The sequence below is a fragment of the Oreochromis niloticus genome, linkage group LG20 (genome assembly GCF_001858045.2).
Source record: "Oreochromis niloticus isolate F11D_XX linkage group LG20, O_niloticus_UMD_NMBU, whole genome shotgun sequence".
Lineage (NCBI taxonomy): Eukaryota > Metazoa > Chordata > Actinopteri > Cichliformes > Cichlidae > Oreochromis > Oreochromis niloticus.
This window is the reverse complement of record NC_031984.2, coordinates 2663360-2682440: the sequence shown is the minus strand read 5'-3', so window position 1 is coordinate 2682440 and position 19081 is coordinate 2663360. Positions and strand designations below refer to the sequence as shown.

At 42.1% G+C, this 19081-nt stretch overlaps 1 protein-coding gene across 3 annotated transcripts in view; it reads right to left on the bottom strand.

Annotated features, from left to right (window-relative positions):
- Positions 1 to 5588: 5588 nt before the first annotated feature.
- Positions 5589 to 19081, bottom strand: part of LOC102078812 (uncharacterized) — a 32677-nt gene continuing 19184 nt past the window's right edge. For 2 of the 3 annotated variants that reach the window (XM_019350159.2, XM_025901821.1), the window contains 5 exons: positions 17157 to 17389; positions 15463 to 15649; positions 15115 to 15210; positions 14424 to 14931; positions 5589 to 13372 (listed from right to left, as the gene is read on the bottom strand). In XM_019350159.2, coding sequence (XP_019205704.1) covers positions 12435 to 13372; positions 14424 to 14931; positions 15115 to 15210; positions 15463 to 15649; positions 17157 to 17389 — 1962 coding nt within the window. In that variant the 3' untranslated portion in view covers positions 5589 to 12434. Of the gene's footprint in view, positions 13373 to 14423; positions 14932 to 15114; positions 15211 to 15462; positions 15650 to 17156; positions 17390 to 18032; positions 18960 to 19081 lie in introns of those variants that run through there. The other variant, XM_019350160.2, reaches the window with a different exon arrangement.

Sequence of the window (19081 nt, the reverse complement as noted above, 5' to 3'; positions counted from 1 at the left end):
TTCAGACTGTTCACATCTCGCTTTATGCAAGCGCAGCAACACGTGGAAGAAATCAGTGCGTGGGGAGGTTTAGTGTGGATCTTTTGGCCTTTGCAGCAGCAGAACTTCATCGTAGAGCTTTATACAAGTTTATTTGTTACAAACTGCAGATCATGCCTTTGTTTTTCTTCATGTTTGCATCTCTGAGATGAGGGCTGTGATTCTATTCTACTTTATTCTGCTTTATTATAGTAAGAAATGTGAAGATATTGACAGTTGTATAAAATTATAATAAATATATATTTTTCTTTTACTAAATGATGTGTCTTGTTTTTTATCTAAGTGCCTTGAAAGCAAACTGATGATGTTACCTGGTTACTGAGTCTCCCATCAATCATTTCTTTAGGTGACCAAATGTAACGTGTTTCCAAAGAGCTCACTGTCATATAACACACGTTTAGCTTCATCAGTTTTCACAGGCACCCATAAGTTTTCAGCGGGGTCAGGGGTCAGGGGTCAGGCGACTCTGGAGGAAAGTCTGTAGTCAGCACTCCTTTTCCTTCTTTGGGGTTCAAGTAGCTTTTCATAGATAAGAAGGTGTTTTAGGCTCCTTATGCTGGTGGGTTAAGAATCCTCCACAAAGATGTAAACCAGCTCTTCAGTAAGTGAAAGTATCCAGGAGTGACGGACGGGAGGTGAAATCTGGAGCCAAATAAACTTTTGGGGTTTTTTTAAGTATGTTTATTAAGATTTTTGATATAAGGGGAAAAAAAACCAAGACAGGCAACACAACAGCAAGGGCAAAAACACACAAATAAGGCAAAAGATTACACTGCAGCAAGAAAAAGACTACTTCAACACTGGCAATAAACTGAAATAAAACACTAGGATGGTAGACTGAGCTATTTGCGATCAAAGAGAACTTTGTTTTAATACAAGATCTACAAAAGGTCGCCACACATTACAGAACTTACCTCTAATGTATACCTAATCCTCCCCATGTGCTGTAGAGCAGTTCTGTCAGCCACACTTTGAATTGAGGTACAATGTGAGACTTCCAGAGAGTCAAGGTAATTTTCTTAGGAATTACCATTCTGACCAAAACTGTAGTTTGTGCAGCAGGGCTGAGGTGTAAAAGGGAAGAGGAAGATCCAAACAATGCAGTTATTGGGTCCGGCTCTAATGTGCAATTGTACATATCAGAAAAACATTTAAAGATGTCCAGCAAATAGTTATGCAATTTGGGGCAAGTCCAAAATAAATGAGTAAGAGAGCCTTCTCCAAGTTTACAACGATCACATATCGGACTAATAGAAGGAAAAATCCTGTGCAATTTAGCCTCAAAGAGGCATCTAAATGTGGGTGGAAATGCATGTTTACAATATATTGGAGTATGGATGGAAGTGTCTGGAAGAGCACAACGGTTTTTTGATCTGACTAGAGATTTTAACGCAGTTCGAAACTATAAAATTATTGACCTTAGTTCGCGGATTAGAAGACGAAAAAAGAAGAGCAGGAAGGAAACTACAAATAAACGTTTTAACAACATTTTAACTTAAAAGGACAAGATGTCATTTGTTAAATGTTAAAGGTGATAAAAGGAGTTCAAGTGGATCAAAATCACTCGTTCGTGCGGAAAACGACACTGCTGCCAAATCGGACACTCTGGGCAAGAACAGCGCGGAAAGAAGGCTGTTAACTAAGGAGCAACACTGCACAACAAGCAAGTGTAGGTCTGCAGGGAGGTGGCGCAGAGGGTGGAGCAAGTCTCTGAAGGTTGTGGTTGATGTCCTTTACCCGTAGAAACCTTCAGTCGAGCCTCAATCTCACATCAATGAAGCCTCTGTGACTCCTAACCACTCAGGTCTGCACAGTCAGCAGTTTGTCCTGATAACAGCCTGCAGCTGTTGAGTCAGGTAAATCCATTAGTTTCATGAGGGCGTGGCCAAACTCTCACTTCCTCCAAAAGATTTGTTACAGTGGCCGAGTTTTCTTCTAATGCAGATGAGTTTAATTCAGTGCCATGTCTGCCTTATGATAAGGTGCTCTCGGGCGTTTGGATCCTGCTGTAGGATTTCTTCTTGATTTCTTTGTTATCTAAGCCCGAGCTGTTGAATGCAGATCGCTGACACGGCAGACTAACATCAATGAATTTACAAAGTAAAACATTTTTCTGTGGCTGTCGTCGTCGATGACTCTACAGTCTGACGGGAGATGTGAGCTGGTGGGCGGGTTTCTGAGAACGTGAGATGGGTGTGTTTGTGTTTGGCAATCACAGAGGTCACAATATGAGTCTGACTGTGTGCTGAGCTCATCCTTATGTAGTCCAGGTGAGTGATTAGGATCCAGCTGGAATTGGTAAACAGCCACGCCTCTGAGAGGACGCTCAAAACAGCAGGAAACCCGTCCACAGACCCAGCATCGAAGACATGCAGGGTCTTCTGTTTCCCTGTGGGAGCTGATGGAGAGCACTTTACTCACAGTGACAAAGATCTCTGCCTCTGACGCACTTATTTCAGGATTCAATCATACGTTACTCTAACGGTGTTAGCTTTATCAGTTCCCCATGATTTCTTAACGTTTGCATGCCCAGTCTGCATACTCAGACACTCGTGTTTTATTAGCTATAAACAAAATAAGTGAAATAAGCTCAGGGCTTGAAATTGTGAGACAATTTTACAAAACAAAGAACATATTTTAATTCCAAATGTGTCAAAAACATTATGGTCCTGAGCAGTGTTGGTAAAAAAGTAATCAGTTACTAATTACTGATTACTTCCAAAAAAAGTAATCCCGTTACTTTACTGATTACTTATTTTCAAAAGTAATTAATTACTTAGTTACTTAGTTACTTTTTAAAAACACGATTTACAACCTGAATAGGTGATAAAGCGATAGATCTTTCAGCCCAATTCTACTTTTTCTGCATAATCCATCATACAAAATGTAATCAAATGGAAACGTCTCTTTTTAAAACTTGTTTTATTAGTTTTAATCTTTTAACTTTATGCATCAAGCAAAAACTTAATTATATGCAACATTCACTGACTGGAAGAAATTTGTTTAACATTTAAACCTATTTTCTGCACATTCCAGCACATAAAATAAAATATTTTTTTGTGTTTACACTCAGTCTTTCAAATAGATGCAAGTAAAACACAGCAGAAAATAAATAAAGTCAAAGACTAGCGGTCCTGTTGCTCTATTTTCACCTGTAAAGCAGGACTGGGGTAGGCGGAGGTTTACCCTGGTGCAGGTGTGCCGCAGCGGTCAGTGGAAGACTCCGCGAGTTTCTCTGTGAGTTTCACATTACAGTCGTAGCGCACTCGCTGTTGCTTGGAAGTTTAGGGTTTTTTTCGCTGTAAAAAGAAGTTTTCTTCCCACGCACAACGGACACTAATGTTTTTGTCACTTTTTATGGAATCAAACTCAAAGTAAGGTCAGTACTTCCACGCTTTAAACGCTGCACGCTCATACTCTCTCTGCACTCGATATATTATCCATTGTTGATCTGCACACAGCTGTTGTCACCAACGTCGCACTCGCTTACGTCACTGTCATGAGACATTCTCGCAAAAAACTCACGGTTTTAGTAACGCAGCGTTCCTACAGGAAAGTAACGGTAATCTAATTACCGTTTTTGCAATGGTAATCCCTTACATTACTCGTTACTTGAAAAAAGTAATCGGATTACAGTAACGCGGTACTGCCCATCTCTGGTCCTGAGTTTGTGTCTTTATTCTACTTTAACCGATTGTCCTTCTATCTCCTCAAATATTAAAGATATTCAACGTTTCCCATAATGGTATGGACAGCATATGTGACCCATGTGTGCAAAAAGTTTATTCTACTGTTGGAGATGTCATCAGACACACAATATGGCCGTGACCACGGAAACCTTACACACCTGATGTTTTAAACCTCATCTGTGAGGAGGCAGCCAATCAGATGAAAGCTGTTTTAGGCAGATGAACTGAAAGGATGCACGAAAGCTCGATATAAGATATGCAGAGCTGCTTGCTTAGTCCAGGAGTAAATATGTGGAGCTGCACATAAACAGAGTGGGTCCCCTTTAACGATGACAGCAGTGATGCCTCCTGATGACCAGTAGAGGTCGCCCTCTCTCAACACATTTAGTCATGATGACGCAGTTGGTGCTGTGATGGAGGAGTTTGCTCAGTGTGAAGTAAATCGCGGGCAGTTGTGTGTGGCAGCTGTGCGGGGGTGAAACAGTTGGACGGTGCAGAGCGTGCAGGAAACGGACCCGCTCTCAGATTCAGCCCAGGTGGCTCGCTGCTGCTTTTCTCTGCACAGCTGACGACTGGAAGCTGTAAATCAGCCCTGCGCGAAACATCACCATGGTGACAGGGCCAAGAGCTGAGAGATCAGCTTCTGTAGAAACACCAGTTGCTATGGCAACGGTCACGGAGCAGGAAAGAAGCGCCAACATGGCCGTCGGTGGAAAGCGTCACGTCTGAACTCGGAGCGCTCGGTCACAGCTCGCAATGAAACGGCTTTTTTTTCTCCCCTCGCAACGAATGAGGGGAAAATGAAAGAAATCTCAGTGACACCTGTGACTGTGTGAAGCCGAGCGCCTGGCTGTCATGGAAATAACTGTCATTTGGTACAGAAAGGGTTCACTGGTCTACTTCAGACTAAAGAGGCTCTTTGTGGTCATTTTCCAACCCTTATGTTTATCCCTGGACTCTGCGAGAGCAGCTGATCCTCGGTGTGAAACAAATCATTTTAGCTCCCATCCATCTCTCTGTAGTTCTACTCTGTTTCTGATTGGTTGCCCCTCATAAACAGAAGGTTTGAACAACAGGTCTGTGGGGCTTCTTCGCTCAAAGCTTTATATTTTCATTCTGGGAATTCACAACGTGGCTTTGCATTACTCACCGTTGGAAGAAATCCTTATTCAGGGCTATTGTCATTGTTACTGTTCTTAGGGGTATCATCCTGTGCCTGTGAGCTGTGTTTAATGTATTTTGAGAGTCTGCTCTGCTTAAAGACTGCACGAAGAAATGAGCTCATCATGTTCAGCAAAGCTTGCTTGTAAAGCCTTGAGCTGAGTGTTTTCACCTTTGTCACTAAAACCAGGAGTTACAGGTGAGACACAGATCGGACAAACTACAGAACCCTACAGGATCTTTGGTCATTGCCATAGTGAAAAACCAAGCAAATGTAGAAAAAGAGTGCCACCATAGGGTCTGAGCACTTCACCCTGATACCTAATGGCAGTCAGGGTGCTGTTGCCTAACCTGTAGAGGTCTGTACATCCCTCCATGGTTTCCTCCATCCTCTCGAGACTGTGCTATGAGACAAAGCAAACCTATCTCTCTGTGTCAGAAAATTAGGAAAAGAGGAACAGGATGGAATAGGTTCCCATATAGGGAGAACTGGAAAACCAATAACTCCTCCCACCTGCAACTCATGAAAAAATGAGTTGTGTTTCTGTATTTGACTGCAAACACGACATAAAGATGGACGGCAGAGAGCAGGTTCCAGCTCATCGACATATCGTCTAAACCTGGTTGGCCCCAGAGGAAAAGCATTTGTACTTTTCACACTCTTCACTTAAAACATAAAGACACACAACTCACAACACGCATGTTTAAATGTTCACAGTTTACTGACATTTCTTTACAGGAGTTCTGGGTGATCGATCAAACCAGCACAAATCTCTCACAGCTGCAACAGTTTCACAGACGTCATGATTCAGATTTTCTGTCACATTTGTGAGGTCACAGGGTTCATGAAAACGCAATCCAAAAAAAAAATTGACACCATCTCGTCATTATCTCATCACATAAAGTCGCTTCCTGACGTCACACAGACACGACCTGAGCACCAGACGTTACAGTGCAGTTGTGCAGAAGGACGCAGTCCCTCCGAATCGACCTGCCACAGACTGCAGTGAGAAGTTTGGCAACACGACCTCAGATTATTGCACACAAAATCGGCGAAGATGCATGAACAGATTCGCACAACCTGAAGAACATGAAGGGTCATTTACTGTCTAACAGCAATCCTCAATGTGCTGATGAAAGCATACTTTGTGTTTAAAAGAATTCACCAATAGCCACTAAATAAACAGTCGAACATTTGTGGAAATTTGCTCATTTCTCATTTCTTTTGAGACTGAAACCAGGACATCGCTAACAATCCTGAAGCTGCTTCTAAAGTTACCATGCTCATGGTTTCCTGATGGAACTACTTTTTGTTCAGCGGTGACTGTGCGCAGCCTGTGGCACCGTGGCGTCTGGTCTAAAACCTGTCCTCGGTGACAAACATGGCTGACGCTACGCGGAAGAGAAAGAATTAAAATTACAAATTTCTAATTTGCATCCTTGTCTGTGTTTGGAGTTTTCCAGTAACTCCTAACTTCTAATCTAGAAGATTAAAGTGTCCAATCATCCCATGCTGAAAACAGATGGCTCAACGTCTGTGTTCATTTTGTTAATTTTGACAAAAACTAGAATGAAATGTATTGACACTTTTGTCGATGAATAGTGACTACATGTTGGGGGGGGGCGGGGTTACGCTCTGACAACATGTCAAAGCTTGGGAGGAAGAGAAGAGTAAATTTGGTGTCAAGGAATATAAGACGCTTCATAAACCGTGTGCAGCAACGTTTACATTTTTACACTTTATATTTTAGTCAACTTCAGATTTAGTCTACGATGATGTAATGATCTTTAGTCGACTAAAACTAGACTAAGTAAAGGACAATTCTTCACTGTCAAAGGTAAGCACAAAAATCTTATACTGGTTATAGTTACATAATGTTGATCTGTGGTTTTAATTTCACAGTCAAAGCAGGAATATTTATTGCTGTTATTTGCCACTTCATTACATATCTAATCAGGAGGAACGGGCAGGGTTCAGAGAAACGTGTTCACATGACTTTACTGACCGAACAGCTGTTTGATATTTCAGCCCAACAAACGTGGCAAAAATAAACGGCACTCTTTGCAAAGTAGCTTGTCTTGACCTCCAGAGAGGTTTTCAAGGATGCAACATCTTTTGAAAACTATGAAATCTTCATGAATTGCACACAGTCTAGCCATGATAAGCACTATGAAGGTAAACATAAATATATCAGTGGCACTGGAGCACCAGACTTGGTTTCTCTTTACTTTTCGGTGCTAAGATAGGTTCCAAACTGATGATCATCTGAACCCAAGAAAAAAGGAAAGAGCAAATTTCCTTGAAAGTTGTTCATGTTCAAAGCAAAAGCTTTAAGGAATCACAGTTAGCAAACTTATTTTCCCTTTTTAGAATTCTCTTTGGTCTGGAAGAAGTTTGGAGACAGACTTTCGTCCGGCCTCGGAGGTTCTGGACAAACTGGCACTGACACTAGCTAATTATTAACAAATTATTTACATATTTAATTAAATTCTTATTGTTATTAAAATTCACAAGATAAGTACCTGTAGCAATCACAGGCATGTCCAGTTTTTGGCTCTGCTTTAGCTTAACAATTTGAATTATTATCGTTGCCTCTCAGATGTCCCATCCAAAGCCCAGGCTGTAAACCCCCGCCCCCAAAAGAAAAACAAAGACAGGACAACAGTTTTAGCACAAACAGCAGTTTAGGCAATCAATGAAACACTTGTTCTGTGCTAATCAGGAGTTAGCATGCTAGGCTTTGACTGTAATATTAGCGCTTGTATATGCAACACTTGATACGCTAACATGTATGTACACACACTAGCACAGCAGGATGTTGGTTTAAAGCAGAAGTAATCTATTCAAGGCAAAATAAAGGATAAAATATAGAAAACTGCTATGATTATAAAATATACTTTTACATGGTACAGAGATATTCTTCTAGATTGTCCACAAACCAAAGTTACCCTGTTATCTTTGGCTAATCACTACCAACAAACCAGCAAATTCACTTTTCTTCATACACACACACACGCACGCACACACACACACACACACACACACACAGCTTAGAAAAAACCCTCAGATATATTCGTTTGACAGGACCAACCTTTGAAACTCAGTTTCCTCCAAATCTTCCCATGAAATATGAAAATAAACAGACATTTTCTCATATTTAACAAAATTGCATTGAACAGTTAGATTATGACACATTATTAAATCATAACATTTAACCCTGATAAACATTTCTTAGATTGTTGAAACCGCCAACTTCCCTCAAAGGTGCCTGCAGTCATATTGGCTCATAGCAGCCCTTGTGACAAGATAACAGAAACCTTGATATCTTGATATTTAATCATCCTCTCTGATCTGAAAATCTACCTGAATGTCTTCACTGATAATCTGACAGGCTGGAACAAAGTCTCAATTACGTGTTTACAGAATTAAAAGTACAATAATTCGACTGAATTTGCAGCTAACAGCTGGCCTGTAGTGATATGTACTCCTTCATGTACTGTGTTTGTGTAGTATCATCAGTGTTGTGTTTTCACAGATTTCAGATGCAACAGCTCACAAGAATATAGTGTTTTTGCCTCCTGTGTGATCAGACTGATAGTTCTGTCATGCCTCTAATGGATATGAAATTATTGCCAGAATGTAGTTAGCTTAGCTAGGCCAGGCTAACAGATTAGAAATAGAGCCACAGAAACAGAGCCAGAAATAGAGTCCACTTCCTGGTATTTCCACCAGGAATCCAGCCAGGCGAGCAGTAGGGGGCGATCGTGAGTCAATCCTGAATATGTGTAAATGAAGCTAAACAGCTAACACAATTATTTATACCTGTTTAAAGACAAAACTTCTACTTTTATTTCTTTTTTTTTTTTTTAGAATTTGTAACACACTGATAATATGCCAGATCTGATATGAAACAACTCTTTGATCTCTCCTTTGATTTTTCTTTTTTTATGCATCGGTCGTTTAAGGACCGGGCATACGTCCTTGATGGTCATGGGAAGTGTAGTTTAACAACAATGGAAACTTCCATTTGTATATAAGAAGCTACTGGTTGCGTCACACTTCAAAATGGGAAAAGCTGTAAAGGTTTCTCTTTACAAAGGTTTCTCTTTTCTGCAACACAAACCTGTAAAAAATCTTAAAAATAAAAGTAAATCTGTTGGCTCAAAGACGTCTTTTAAGAACATCATGAAAACTTGCCAAAGAAAAATGCTTTCTTTAGTAAAACTGATCTTTTTGGGCTTCATCTACATAGAGCTCCACTGATTATGGAATAACTCATGAGCGCCCCCTATGCTCTCTGAGAAACAAGGGAAAATGGGTATCCTGGTTAACTGGACACCTGTGAAATCATAAATTGTTATCTCAGGTGTGCAGGCAGATTTGGAGATTTTGGCTTTATAACATTTGATACAGTTGGATTGAAGTACAATCCTAATAATTTCTATGCAAAATTCCCAACCATTTGCTGCATCTGGCCTCTCCAGTGTGTGGATTTGTTACTTTTCTTTGTCTCATGTTACACAGAAAGAATTTATTTGATAAACTGATGGATGACGATGAAGCCGATTTCTGTTTTATACTTTTGGAATGTTACATATAAAAAATAATCGTCTTTGCTGGTGTGCTAAATATATAACTCAGTACTCAGACAGGCGTTTATCAGGAACCGTGTGGGCTCAGGAAATAACCTTTATTTTCATTATTTCATTATATTTAAATTTCAGTTATGTTTAAAAATTCAAAAGGTTGTTTTCAAATAATGACTTTTACAAACAATAAATAAATAACTGGTTCAGTTTGAATGTTAGGATTACTGAAAAAGATACAGATGGATGAGCATGAAGTTGTTATTAGATGTGGAGTTTTTCATTTGCATTCTTTAGCGCTGAACAAAGAGCCAAATTGGATATTTTGTATCATGTCTTCACAAATAAATATCATATTGAAAACAATGTCGTAGACATCTTTTTGTTAAGGGAATAAAACTAACCTGGATCTAGAATCTGTAACTGAGAAGTTTGTATTTGTCCTTAAATATAAAGTTGTCCAAAGTCAGTCAGTAATTGTGTTAAATAATCGTGATCTCAGTATTTACCAAAATAACTGTGTGCTGACAGATTTTTGTTATCAGTGGAGAGCTCTCAGGGCTACGGCTGGTAGATATGATACATCTGTCCTGTTTGGTTTCCATGTCTGACCCACGTATTTGAAACACAGAACATTATGATTTTGGCTGTAACTGTTCAAGAATGTCATACAAGAGAAAGAAAATCAACAAATCCGACACTCGAGACTCTGAAACCAGGATGTGTTCTGCACTGCAGCTTCAAAAATCATAATATTCATCATCAATTTATAGATGAATCATCGGGACTGAAGAACCAAATGTGAGAAGTGTGCGATGTGGAGATTCAGCTGAACACAGTGCTGCACAGAGACTTGCGAGGCCTCTCGATGGCGCCGCATTTATTTACACTCCAAGTCTGTGGGAGTGCGTGGAGATTAAAACGGTAAACCACCCAGGATACACCAGTGAAAGTGGCGACTAAAAAAGAACGACAGTGTGTTGAAACAGCATCTTAGAGGATTTAGAGGCTGTTTGATCATAAAGGTGCAGAAATCCTGTAACAAGCTTAGAGCGAGCAGTTTTGTCGTTTCACAGAGTCGACTTTGACATTTTATGGCACAGAAACAAAGGCGGTCAACTAGAAAAGGAGCAGAGACACGTTTCCACAAGGCAACACATCCAGTGGTGTGATATTTGATGCCGGTCGCAGGCGGTCTGGTGTGTGAAGGATCTGACCAGTTCATCGTGCGAGTTAAGAGTTTGAAGCTCATGCAGCTCTTTAGAGTCTATTTACTCGTTCAAACCTGCAGAGAGTCATTTTTATAGCAGGCCCTTGATTACAGGCTCTCTGCAGATGGTTGTGTTGCTGAAACTGAGCTTAGGAAGGGTCACCGTCTCCAGGACTGGGATGATCATCATGATTTGTGTTCATTCAGCCTTTTCTGCAGATAGCTTTCTCCCTCTGAGCCCCAGTTTTGGATCTGACCATGTTTTTTTTCTGCTCTTCGGTTGTTTTTATAAACCCAGATGCATTTGAAGAGCTCTGACGCATCATCAAATGAGTCAGAACTTCCTATCAGATATTAAATAACACAGCTGAGATCCAGATTCACTAAGAGTGTGATGTGAGTCTAATGTAACCTCTTAACTTCCGCCGGAAAACTGGAGACCCATTTAGGGTTATGGGTGGGTTATCGCCTTTTTCTAGTTTCTGAAATGTGCTTGTTTAGCATCGAGCTGAAGCACCGCCAAACCCAAGCTCTAATCCTTAGTGGGTCACCAGAAACCATTTGGATGTCAAGATGTCTGTTTTGGAATTTTAGCTCAGAAGTTTTTTTCCTTTACCTCTTTACTCGGTGTGATGGAAATGTTAAATGTTCAAACTTTAGTCCCTGCAAGTCAACATCAGCTTATCTTCTACGGTTCTTTCAGACTTGAGTAGCTATAGGAGAATTTATTTAATATTATGACACTGTGTTGTGGCCATTATACCTTTAAAAAAAACAGGAATGGAGCAAAGAGAGGAAGGTAATCTTCCCAAAAAAATGTATGTAATTCTTGGTATTTTAATCCCAGATATATGGATTCATAATCTAACATTCTAAGTTTTTTTCTTCCTGACTTTAAAGAGTGCTCTCTTCTTGTCCACAGGCTCACTAATGTGGACTCTGGAACTGTGCTGGTGTCTGTGTAGGTCTTTGGCTGTGTGGACAGAGGGACCAACAAAGGTGACGAACAAGCACAACAAAATAACAAAAAGCATGAGAAGTGGTCACAATGGTCACAATGGACAGTTTTCATAGTATTTATCTGTTTCAGCCCACTGCAAACAACGTCCCACGCATGAGCTACGCTAAAGGACCAACAACGGCACAAACATAAAGTCTAGAGTAGAAACATTTTAGCTAACAGCTACAACACGTATACGATGGTTTAGCGTTCACAGACTACCAACACGGTTCCAAGAAGGGACCTTAAGACTGTTTTTAACGTACAATGGCACTAAGGATTTCAGAGTCTCAAGATGAGCAGCTTCCTTCTTATCACACTGGAAGTCTTGACTTGTCCAATCGTGGGGAAAAAATGGGCCTTCTTTTCTACTGAATGTAAATACAGCAGTAAACTTGAAATGAGCTTGAATGGTATGTGGTCAGAGTTATACATTTCTTTTAATGGCAGCGTGCTTTGGAGAACTGATTACTGAAAGGTGTAAACGTTTGTCTTAATTTTTCTCTTTATAAGGACTTAAAAGGATATTCAGTGAGATTTATGTTGGTAAATCTTGCAAATTGTGTCCCCAATACACAAAGCTTTGTTTTCAAATGTGTTAAAAATAATGTAATTTATATGTGTAACTGAGACATGAGTGACCATGAAGTTTGCTGTTTCCACCACACATATTTAATGAATCTGGGTCTGAGTGATCTTGGAGGTTTTGTTCAGTGTGATCAGGAAATGGTGAAGTATTGCGTTCCCATCAGACAGTAGTGACCGACAGCAGTGGGCTGGGACAAAGCTGGCTGTCGCTCTCCACTCGAGTCCCGTGAGTCAACAGCTCCTCCACTGTTGTCCAATCATCGAGCAGCTTGCTGTTCCTCAGTCGGTTCTGCTTCATGTGGCTCAGTTCCAGCACCGTCTGAGATGACAGTGACCCCTGAATGCTCCCAGTTTGCTCCTCCCCACCTCCTCTCCTCTCTCGGTGTTGGCGTGACAGCGCCAGGTGGCGTCTCCTTTCCGTCCGGCTCCAGTATCTGCCCGCCAACCGTCCATCTTCTCCTTCCTCCTCCCCTAGTCTGCCTCCCTCTCCTCGCACCTCCTCGTCTGTGGTGACCTCACTGCGTTCCCTGGCCAGACGGTACGCCCGGGCCCTGAGCAGCTGGTTCCTGACTGACCTCTGATTGGACAGTCTGGAGCGAGGTGAGGGTGGAGAGCGAGGACTACGTTGCGGAGCTCCAAGAGTGCTGTAGAAAGGACTGCATGTGCCCTTTGGCTTGCCAGGGCGATTCCCAAGGGTCTGAATGCCACGCCAGTCGGACATTCCACTGGAGCCGGATCCAGGGCTCTTAGAGAGCGAGTCCTCCTCCCTGCTGCGGTTCGAGCCCGGGCTGTTTCTCATTGTGTTCTGGTGATTGGTCAGACTCGTCTTGTCTATGCTCAGATGACTAGCAGGGTGACAGTTATTGGGATAGCTGGCCCTGCTCCTGGGCCCCAGTGCATTGCTGGTTGTGTCTGGCTGGTTTATCTGGGCTGTGTTTGGCTCTGTCATGTTGGGATGACTCGCCCTGCGGCGCCGCTGTCCTTCACTCAAATCTGTTATTGTTCGACTCCTACCTGGACCCTCTACAGTCCCGCCTCGTCTGTGCTGCTGCTGCTCCAACCATAGCGCCCTCCGCTGACAAGGCTCAGTACGACAACCTGTTCAAAGAAAGCTGTAATTAGGCCTTAGATATGTGTCTGCAAGAGTGTTTTTGGATATAATGAAATATGCTTGATGGGCATCTCTTTCCTACAACCCCAGAAACCCTCACCTGAACCTGGGTTATAAACTTAAAAAAACCACACAGACTTATTTGCAAAATTTCTCATACATTATGAAAAAAATAATGAAAAATAATTAACCACAATGTCTTTCTGAAAACATATGAGGTGAGACGCAAGATGCAGTGCACGGTTGGTTTTATAAACAAGAAAATGTGGAAATGACACGTCATCATTTTGAGATGAAATGTTTGCTCTCAGTCAAGACATTTAAGCATTTTTCTCTCTCACAACGGGAGAGTCTGAGACTTTATGAATAAAAGATGGATTTAGCCAGCATGACATTGCAGATTGGTTTCTGTTAGCACTTTGTCCATCTACTAAAAGTGACTATGTCTGAATGAGACGGTAGCGTGGCCAAATTATCAGCTTGCTAAGTAAGATTGATTCATAGACTATGGGTACATCACACCAGCAAACATATGTGCTTATTAGTGATAAGTAGTGCTTCACCAAAGTCTTTACTTCAGCAACACTGAAGAATAGACTTCTTGGATGGCAGGAGATACAAACACAGTAGGGAGGCTCTTCTCATTAATTCTAGAAGGTGAGGTCCAGCAAAAAGCTAACAGCTTAAGGAACTGAAGCTTTTGTTCCTGCCTTAATTTGCAGACGCAAATTTAGCTATTTGATTGGAGGGTGTAAATCTGAAAATTCTGTATTGATGTAGTTATGTTTTTCAGGAAAACAGGGGAAACAAAACTCTATAAAGGAAGCTGACAAAGCAGAAGTAGTGCTGGATTTCCTTAGTGTCTCAAAACAGGGATAAGAAGAAAAGACACCCAATGCCAAAGTCACTTTGACCTCTGGCTGGACTGTGATGAAGCCATAGCTCAAAACTTTGACAGATCAGACATAGGTGTGGACAGACAAATTAAAATGACTAAAAGTGGAGACTTTCACAATTATTTTACTGTGTTTTACTAACCAATAGAGGGTGAGGGTGGTGAACGGTGACGAGGTAAAGTGGGACTCCTCTCAGCTCTGTGGAAGTGAACTGTTGTGGTCGTGCTGTTACCCACAGAGCAATGGGATGCTTGTGGTACTCCAGGTTGGGTCATCGGTGTCGTCTCAGGAATCGACTCCAAATCCCAGCGTCCTCTCTGCTCACGAGGGGAGTGGCCTGAGCGAAGATGGTGAGCTTGCCGGTGAGTGTGGCCTCCGTGAATCTTGTGTAGCCGTCTGTGCTCCCCAGTGCTGACACTGTGGAAGCCTGAGTCGCTGGGTTCAGAGGAGATTAGGGACTCGGAGGAAGAGGAGGATCCTTGAGAGGAAGGGGTGTGGCCAGGCAGTGATGACATGGCATCTGTCTCAGCTTCGGAGAGCGCTATCCGGTTGTGTGGGCTGTCGGGGCCACAGCCTAATCCGCTGTCAAGCTCACTGAGGGGAAGGTAGCCAAGAGGACGTTCAGACCTCCAGGGCTGACGATAGTCCGACTAAAGAGAAAATAAAAGAGAATTTAAACTGAATTTTTTTCAATTCATAATTCAAAATATGCTCCAAATGCTCCGTAACTGCAAGATTTACTAATAAAAAAATGGAATAGTTAGAGAAACAGTATAACAGAGGCAGGGATAGGTCTGAGAAGAGGGCATAGACTTGATACTGAAACCAGGTACCTGTCTGGGGAAATTCTTCGGGTCCACCTCTTCTGCACCGTAACAGCCAATCAGACAGCTCTCAGAGTTAGGCTGGTAGTGCAACATTTCTTGGCCCTGAAATAGAAACAAAGGTGAGAAAAGAAACTAGTGTGTCTTCATTGGAGAGGGTAAATCTAGTGCTGAAAGTCTCCCAGACGTGTAGGAAGAAGACCTTGAAGAGGAGTTCAGTCAGACTGAAATCAGGACTGTTTTTAAGGGCCAATTTATGGAACAATCTGGAAAGATCGCACCTAGTGTCATATTTTAGACGAACACACTCAAGTGATATTTCAGAATAAATTGGTGTTGTAAACAAAAACAAATTACCCGGTAGTCCAGTCTGTCCAGGTGGTCTAAGCTGTAGGACACACTGGGCAGGTAGTTGTTGCCTGGGTGCTGGTCATTTGATGATCTGGGGAGGTAGCCATTGGGCGGGTAGGCATCAGGTGGCATCATCATGTGACCATTGGGAGGGTATAGGTCAGGTGACACAGTCATGTGACCATAATAAGGCCTGTGCAGTGAAAGAGATCAGGTCACTTTATATTTTGTGAGGAAGTGATGCAATAAGAATGTAGGACGCTCCTGTAAAAGTGTCATAGATACCTGGTTAAAAAATAAATAAATAAATATAGTCTTCATTTTCTAAATAGACAGGTACTTCAGGAGAACAACCTTCCATGAGAGAGACACTCGATGGAGCATCATGCTGACCTTGCAAACTCAATTTGGCCTAAATGCTCATGTAAAAAAGACACATTGTCCTTCAGTTTGACATATCATGCAAACAGAGGCATATGATTTATTTTGGTGCTTTTCATTGCAGTCATTACATGTCAGCTCATCCCCAAACCTTTTCTAAGTCTTTATGATACGTGTTCTCGTCCTTGATCCTGAACCCACATTCTCTGCTTTATGGTGAAAGTTTACTCTAGTTGTCCATGTAGGTTCTCAGTCATCCAGGTGATGGTAAACTAAGGAGCTTGGAATGAAAAGCAACTGGACTTTTTATCTCTCATCCGAAAAGCTTCTTCAGTTCTAAGACCAAATGGTGGAGAGTCCCAGAGGTCCTAGTGGGAGATCTCCCTTGAGAGGCTAGTTGACCCACTAATTGTTCATCTGCCTCATCAAATGAGCTAAGGTGTGAAAAAGGGTGTGGGTCATTATCAGCAGAGGCTTCGGGTGAAACCATTATCAGGGTGAGTGGGTGTTAAGTCGCCTGGGAAGGAATCTCGAAATTGGATTATAGGTGGCAGACAGTTGGTGTCGTAAGCCACGCCCTTCTGTTCAAGGATGGCTGTCGTTCAGATGGTTTCTTTCAACTTCCCAGCAGTGGACATAGCCACTGCTGGAAGGCCTTCCACACCATGTATAAATTTATTCTTAGAGTTCAGATAGATATCTACAACCAGATTAGTTTTATTTTATTGAGAATAACAAAAAGATATCGACCAATTTGATATCTATTTGTGAAAATGTGATACAAAATATCCAACTGTCTGTCACCTGTAGTCCAGTTTTGAGATCCCTTCCCAGGCGCCTTAACTTCCACTCACATCTTGTGTCTGTTGGTCTCAATAAGTGACATGATAGGGTGACGCAGGGACTCACAATGGTTTCACCTGAAACCTCTGCTGATAATGACTCAGATGAGAGGTGAAAACATCTTCAAGAAACCTAAAGAAGTTCAGTCAATTTTATTTCCAATTTCCTTAGTTTAGCTTCAAACTTTCAACCCATCCTTCTGCCGTCTTTTAGTCCTACTGCCAAACACCTTATTCCCAAAGTCTGACTTAGGTTCCAAACTTTGCACCATTTAATTCTTTTCCTTCTCTATAAAAGTCTCTCATACTGTGAAAAACACCAATTTCTCTATAGTCCTGAGCCTATGGGGTCGGGACGCTGAGTTGGTTATCAAGTCAGATCTTGGCTCCTTAAAAGTAAAAGCAAACTGTGAAATGTTTTTTACTTAAATCACAAAAATGACGTTCTCACTGTCAGAATATGACAGAAGTACGTACCCTGCAGTGTAGCCGTCTCCCTGACTTTCCTCTCCCTCCATCAGCCCCATGGCTCTCAGGGCCTCCCAGTGTCTCTCTGTGGGGACGCTGCACTCAATTGCACAATGGGACCTTCGCCTCCTGTGACCATGCCCCCTTTTAGCTTCCACCTGCACAGCGACCGGCTGGCCATACTCGTCCACGTAGTGACGCTCCTCTCGGTGTCGGTGGTGAGCAGGTTCACGGGTTTTAGTCTAAAGACCAAAAAAACGATGAAAGCTAAAGCACTGCTTTTTTTTTGCAAGCTTAAGAAAAAGTGGAAATGAACATCAGCAATTTGGTTCCCTCTATAAACCATTATTTATATTTTCAACCACCCGAGGTTTCTCCTGTGAAACATCACAGTGTTTCTTGGAGTATTGATAAAGCAGAGAGGCAGCATAAAGACACAGAGGCAAAGTGGGAGTTTGGCCTCCAATACAAGGTCGGTCAGTGCTTTTGATCCAACTGTTTGGCATGCCTGACTACAATTGCGTTACATAACGTGGCATATGATTCACACTGTCTTTATATAAAAAAAACGAGCCATTTTGCATAAGTTGGATAACAAAAGAGAAAAGTTTTGAGTGGAACAGCAGCAAAGTTTTCCTTTAGTAATTACTGTGAGTGTGTTTTTAATGGAAACAGATGTTTATTGAATACAAAGCCTCTGACCAATGACCCTCTATGACACCATCAGGTGTCTCATAATGCTCCATGCAGTATTCATGTGAAACTGGAATAGTTATTACAGCAGACAAATAAAACCACTGGAGTGATGAATGACCCCGGGGTCGTGTAAACACACTGGTACCGGTGTCCAGGCTCCCGTGCATGTTCATGCTGGTCTCTCTCTACCTCCAGGATGACCCTGCTTTCATATCTGTGGGATGCAGGTGAGCTCGGCTGATTGGTTGCTGTTTGTAGCTTGTTGCAGGCCTGCCGTTTGAACGCTGGCTTCCCTCCAGCTTCTGTGGGCTCTCCTCTTTCCACCTCCAGCCAGCAAGCAAACTAGTCACTCAGCCTGTGTGTAGGATGTTAACTGATATCTGCCCAACAATGCAAGTCCAGGTTTGGTAGAGGTGGGTGGCATCTCCGTGTCATCCTCTATTTCTTCTATTTTGCTGAGTTAGGAGTTTATTCTTCTTTTTTATTTCATTAGGTATGTTTAGGTTGTACTCAGGTTTGGACTGAAGCAAAAATTCAGGCAGTGAGTTTGAGTCTATCCTCAGTCACACAGATTTCTGATTTTTTATGCTAATTTTCCACATTTTCTCCAACAACCATGCACACTCACTATGAATACACCAACAACACTGGTGTACAGAACAGTTAGAACAGACCTTATAAACTTTCCCTTTCCCTTCAAGTTTACAGGCAGATAACTGCCTCTCCCTGGTTCTACTCAAGATCTCTTCCTGTTAAAACAAAGTTCTTCCTCCCCACCATCCCCAGCTGCTGGCTCACAGGAGATCCAATCATTATAAATTAGTCCTATTTTATTTTGTAATCTTTGGTTCCTGAGTATTCTTGTTAATCTTCCTTCCTTTCACAGTTTTCCCTTAGCTTCCTCAGCCCTGCCCTCATTAGTATCACCTGTTTAATTAGCCACACCTGTTCCCAGTCAGCCAATCAGCTGTGTACGTTCTCCCCCTGCTTCCCTTTGTTCCTTTGCCCAATCCCCTCATCTTTTTTAAGGTTTGACTTTCCAGAGGTTCCCAGTGCTTCCAGCCAGCATGATCCTGATGATCTTCTTGTGCACGGCCTTTTTGGATTCTCTTTTTCCTGCCCCCTTGCTGGAACTGTTTGCTCTGTTTGCTCTGCTAGCTGACCCGTGCACGACCTCTGCCTGGTCAAAGAATTTTAGTCTCTTTGCCTCGGGGGTCTTGCATTTGGCTCCTCTGCTC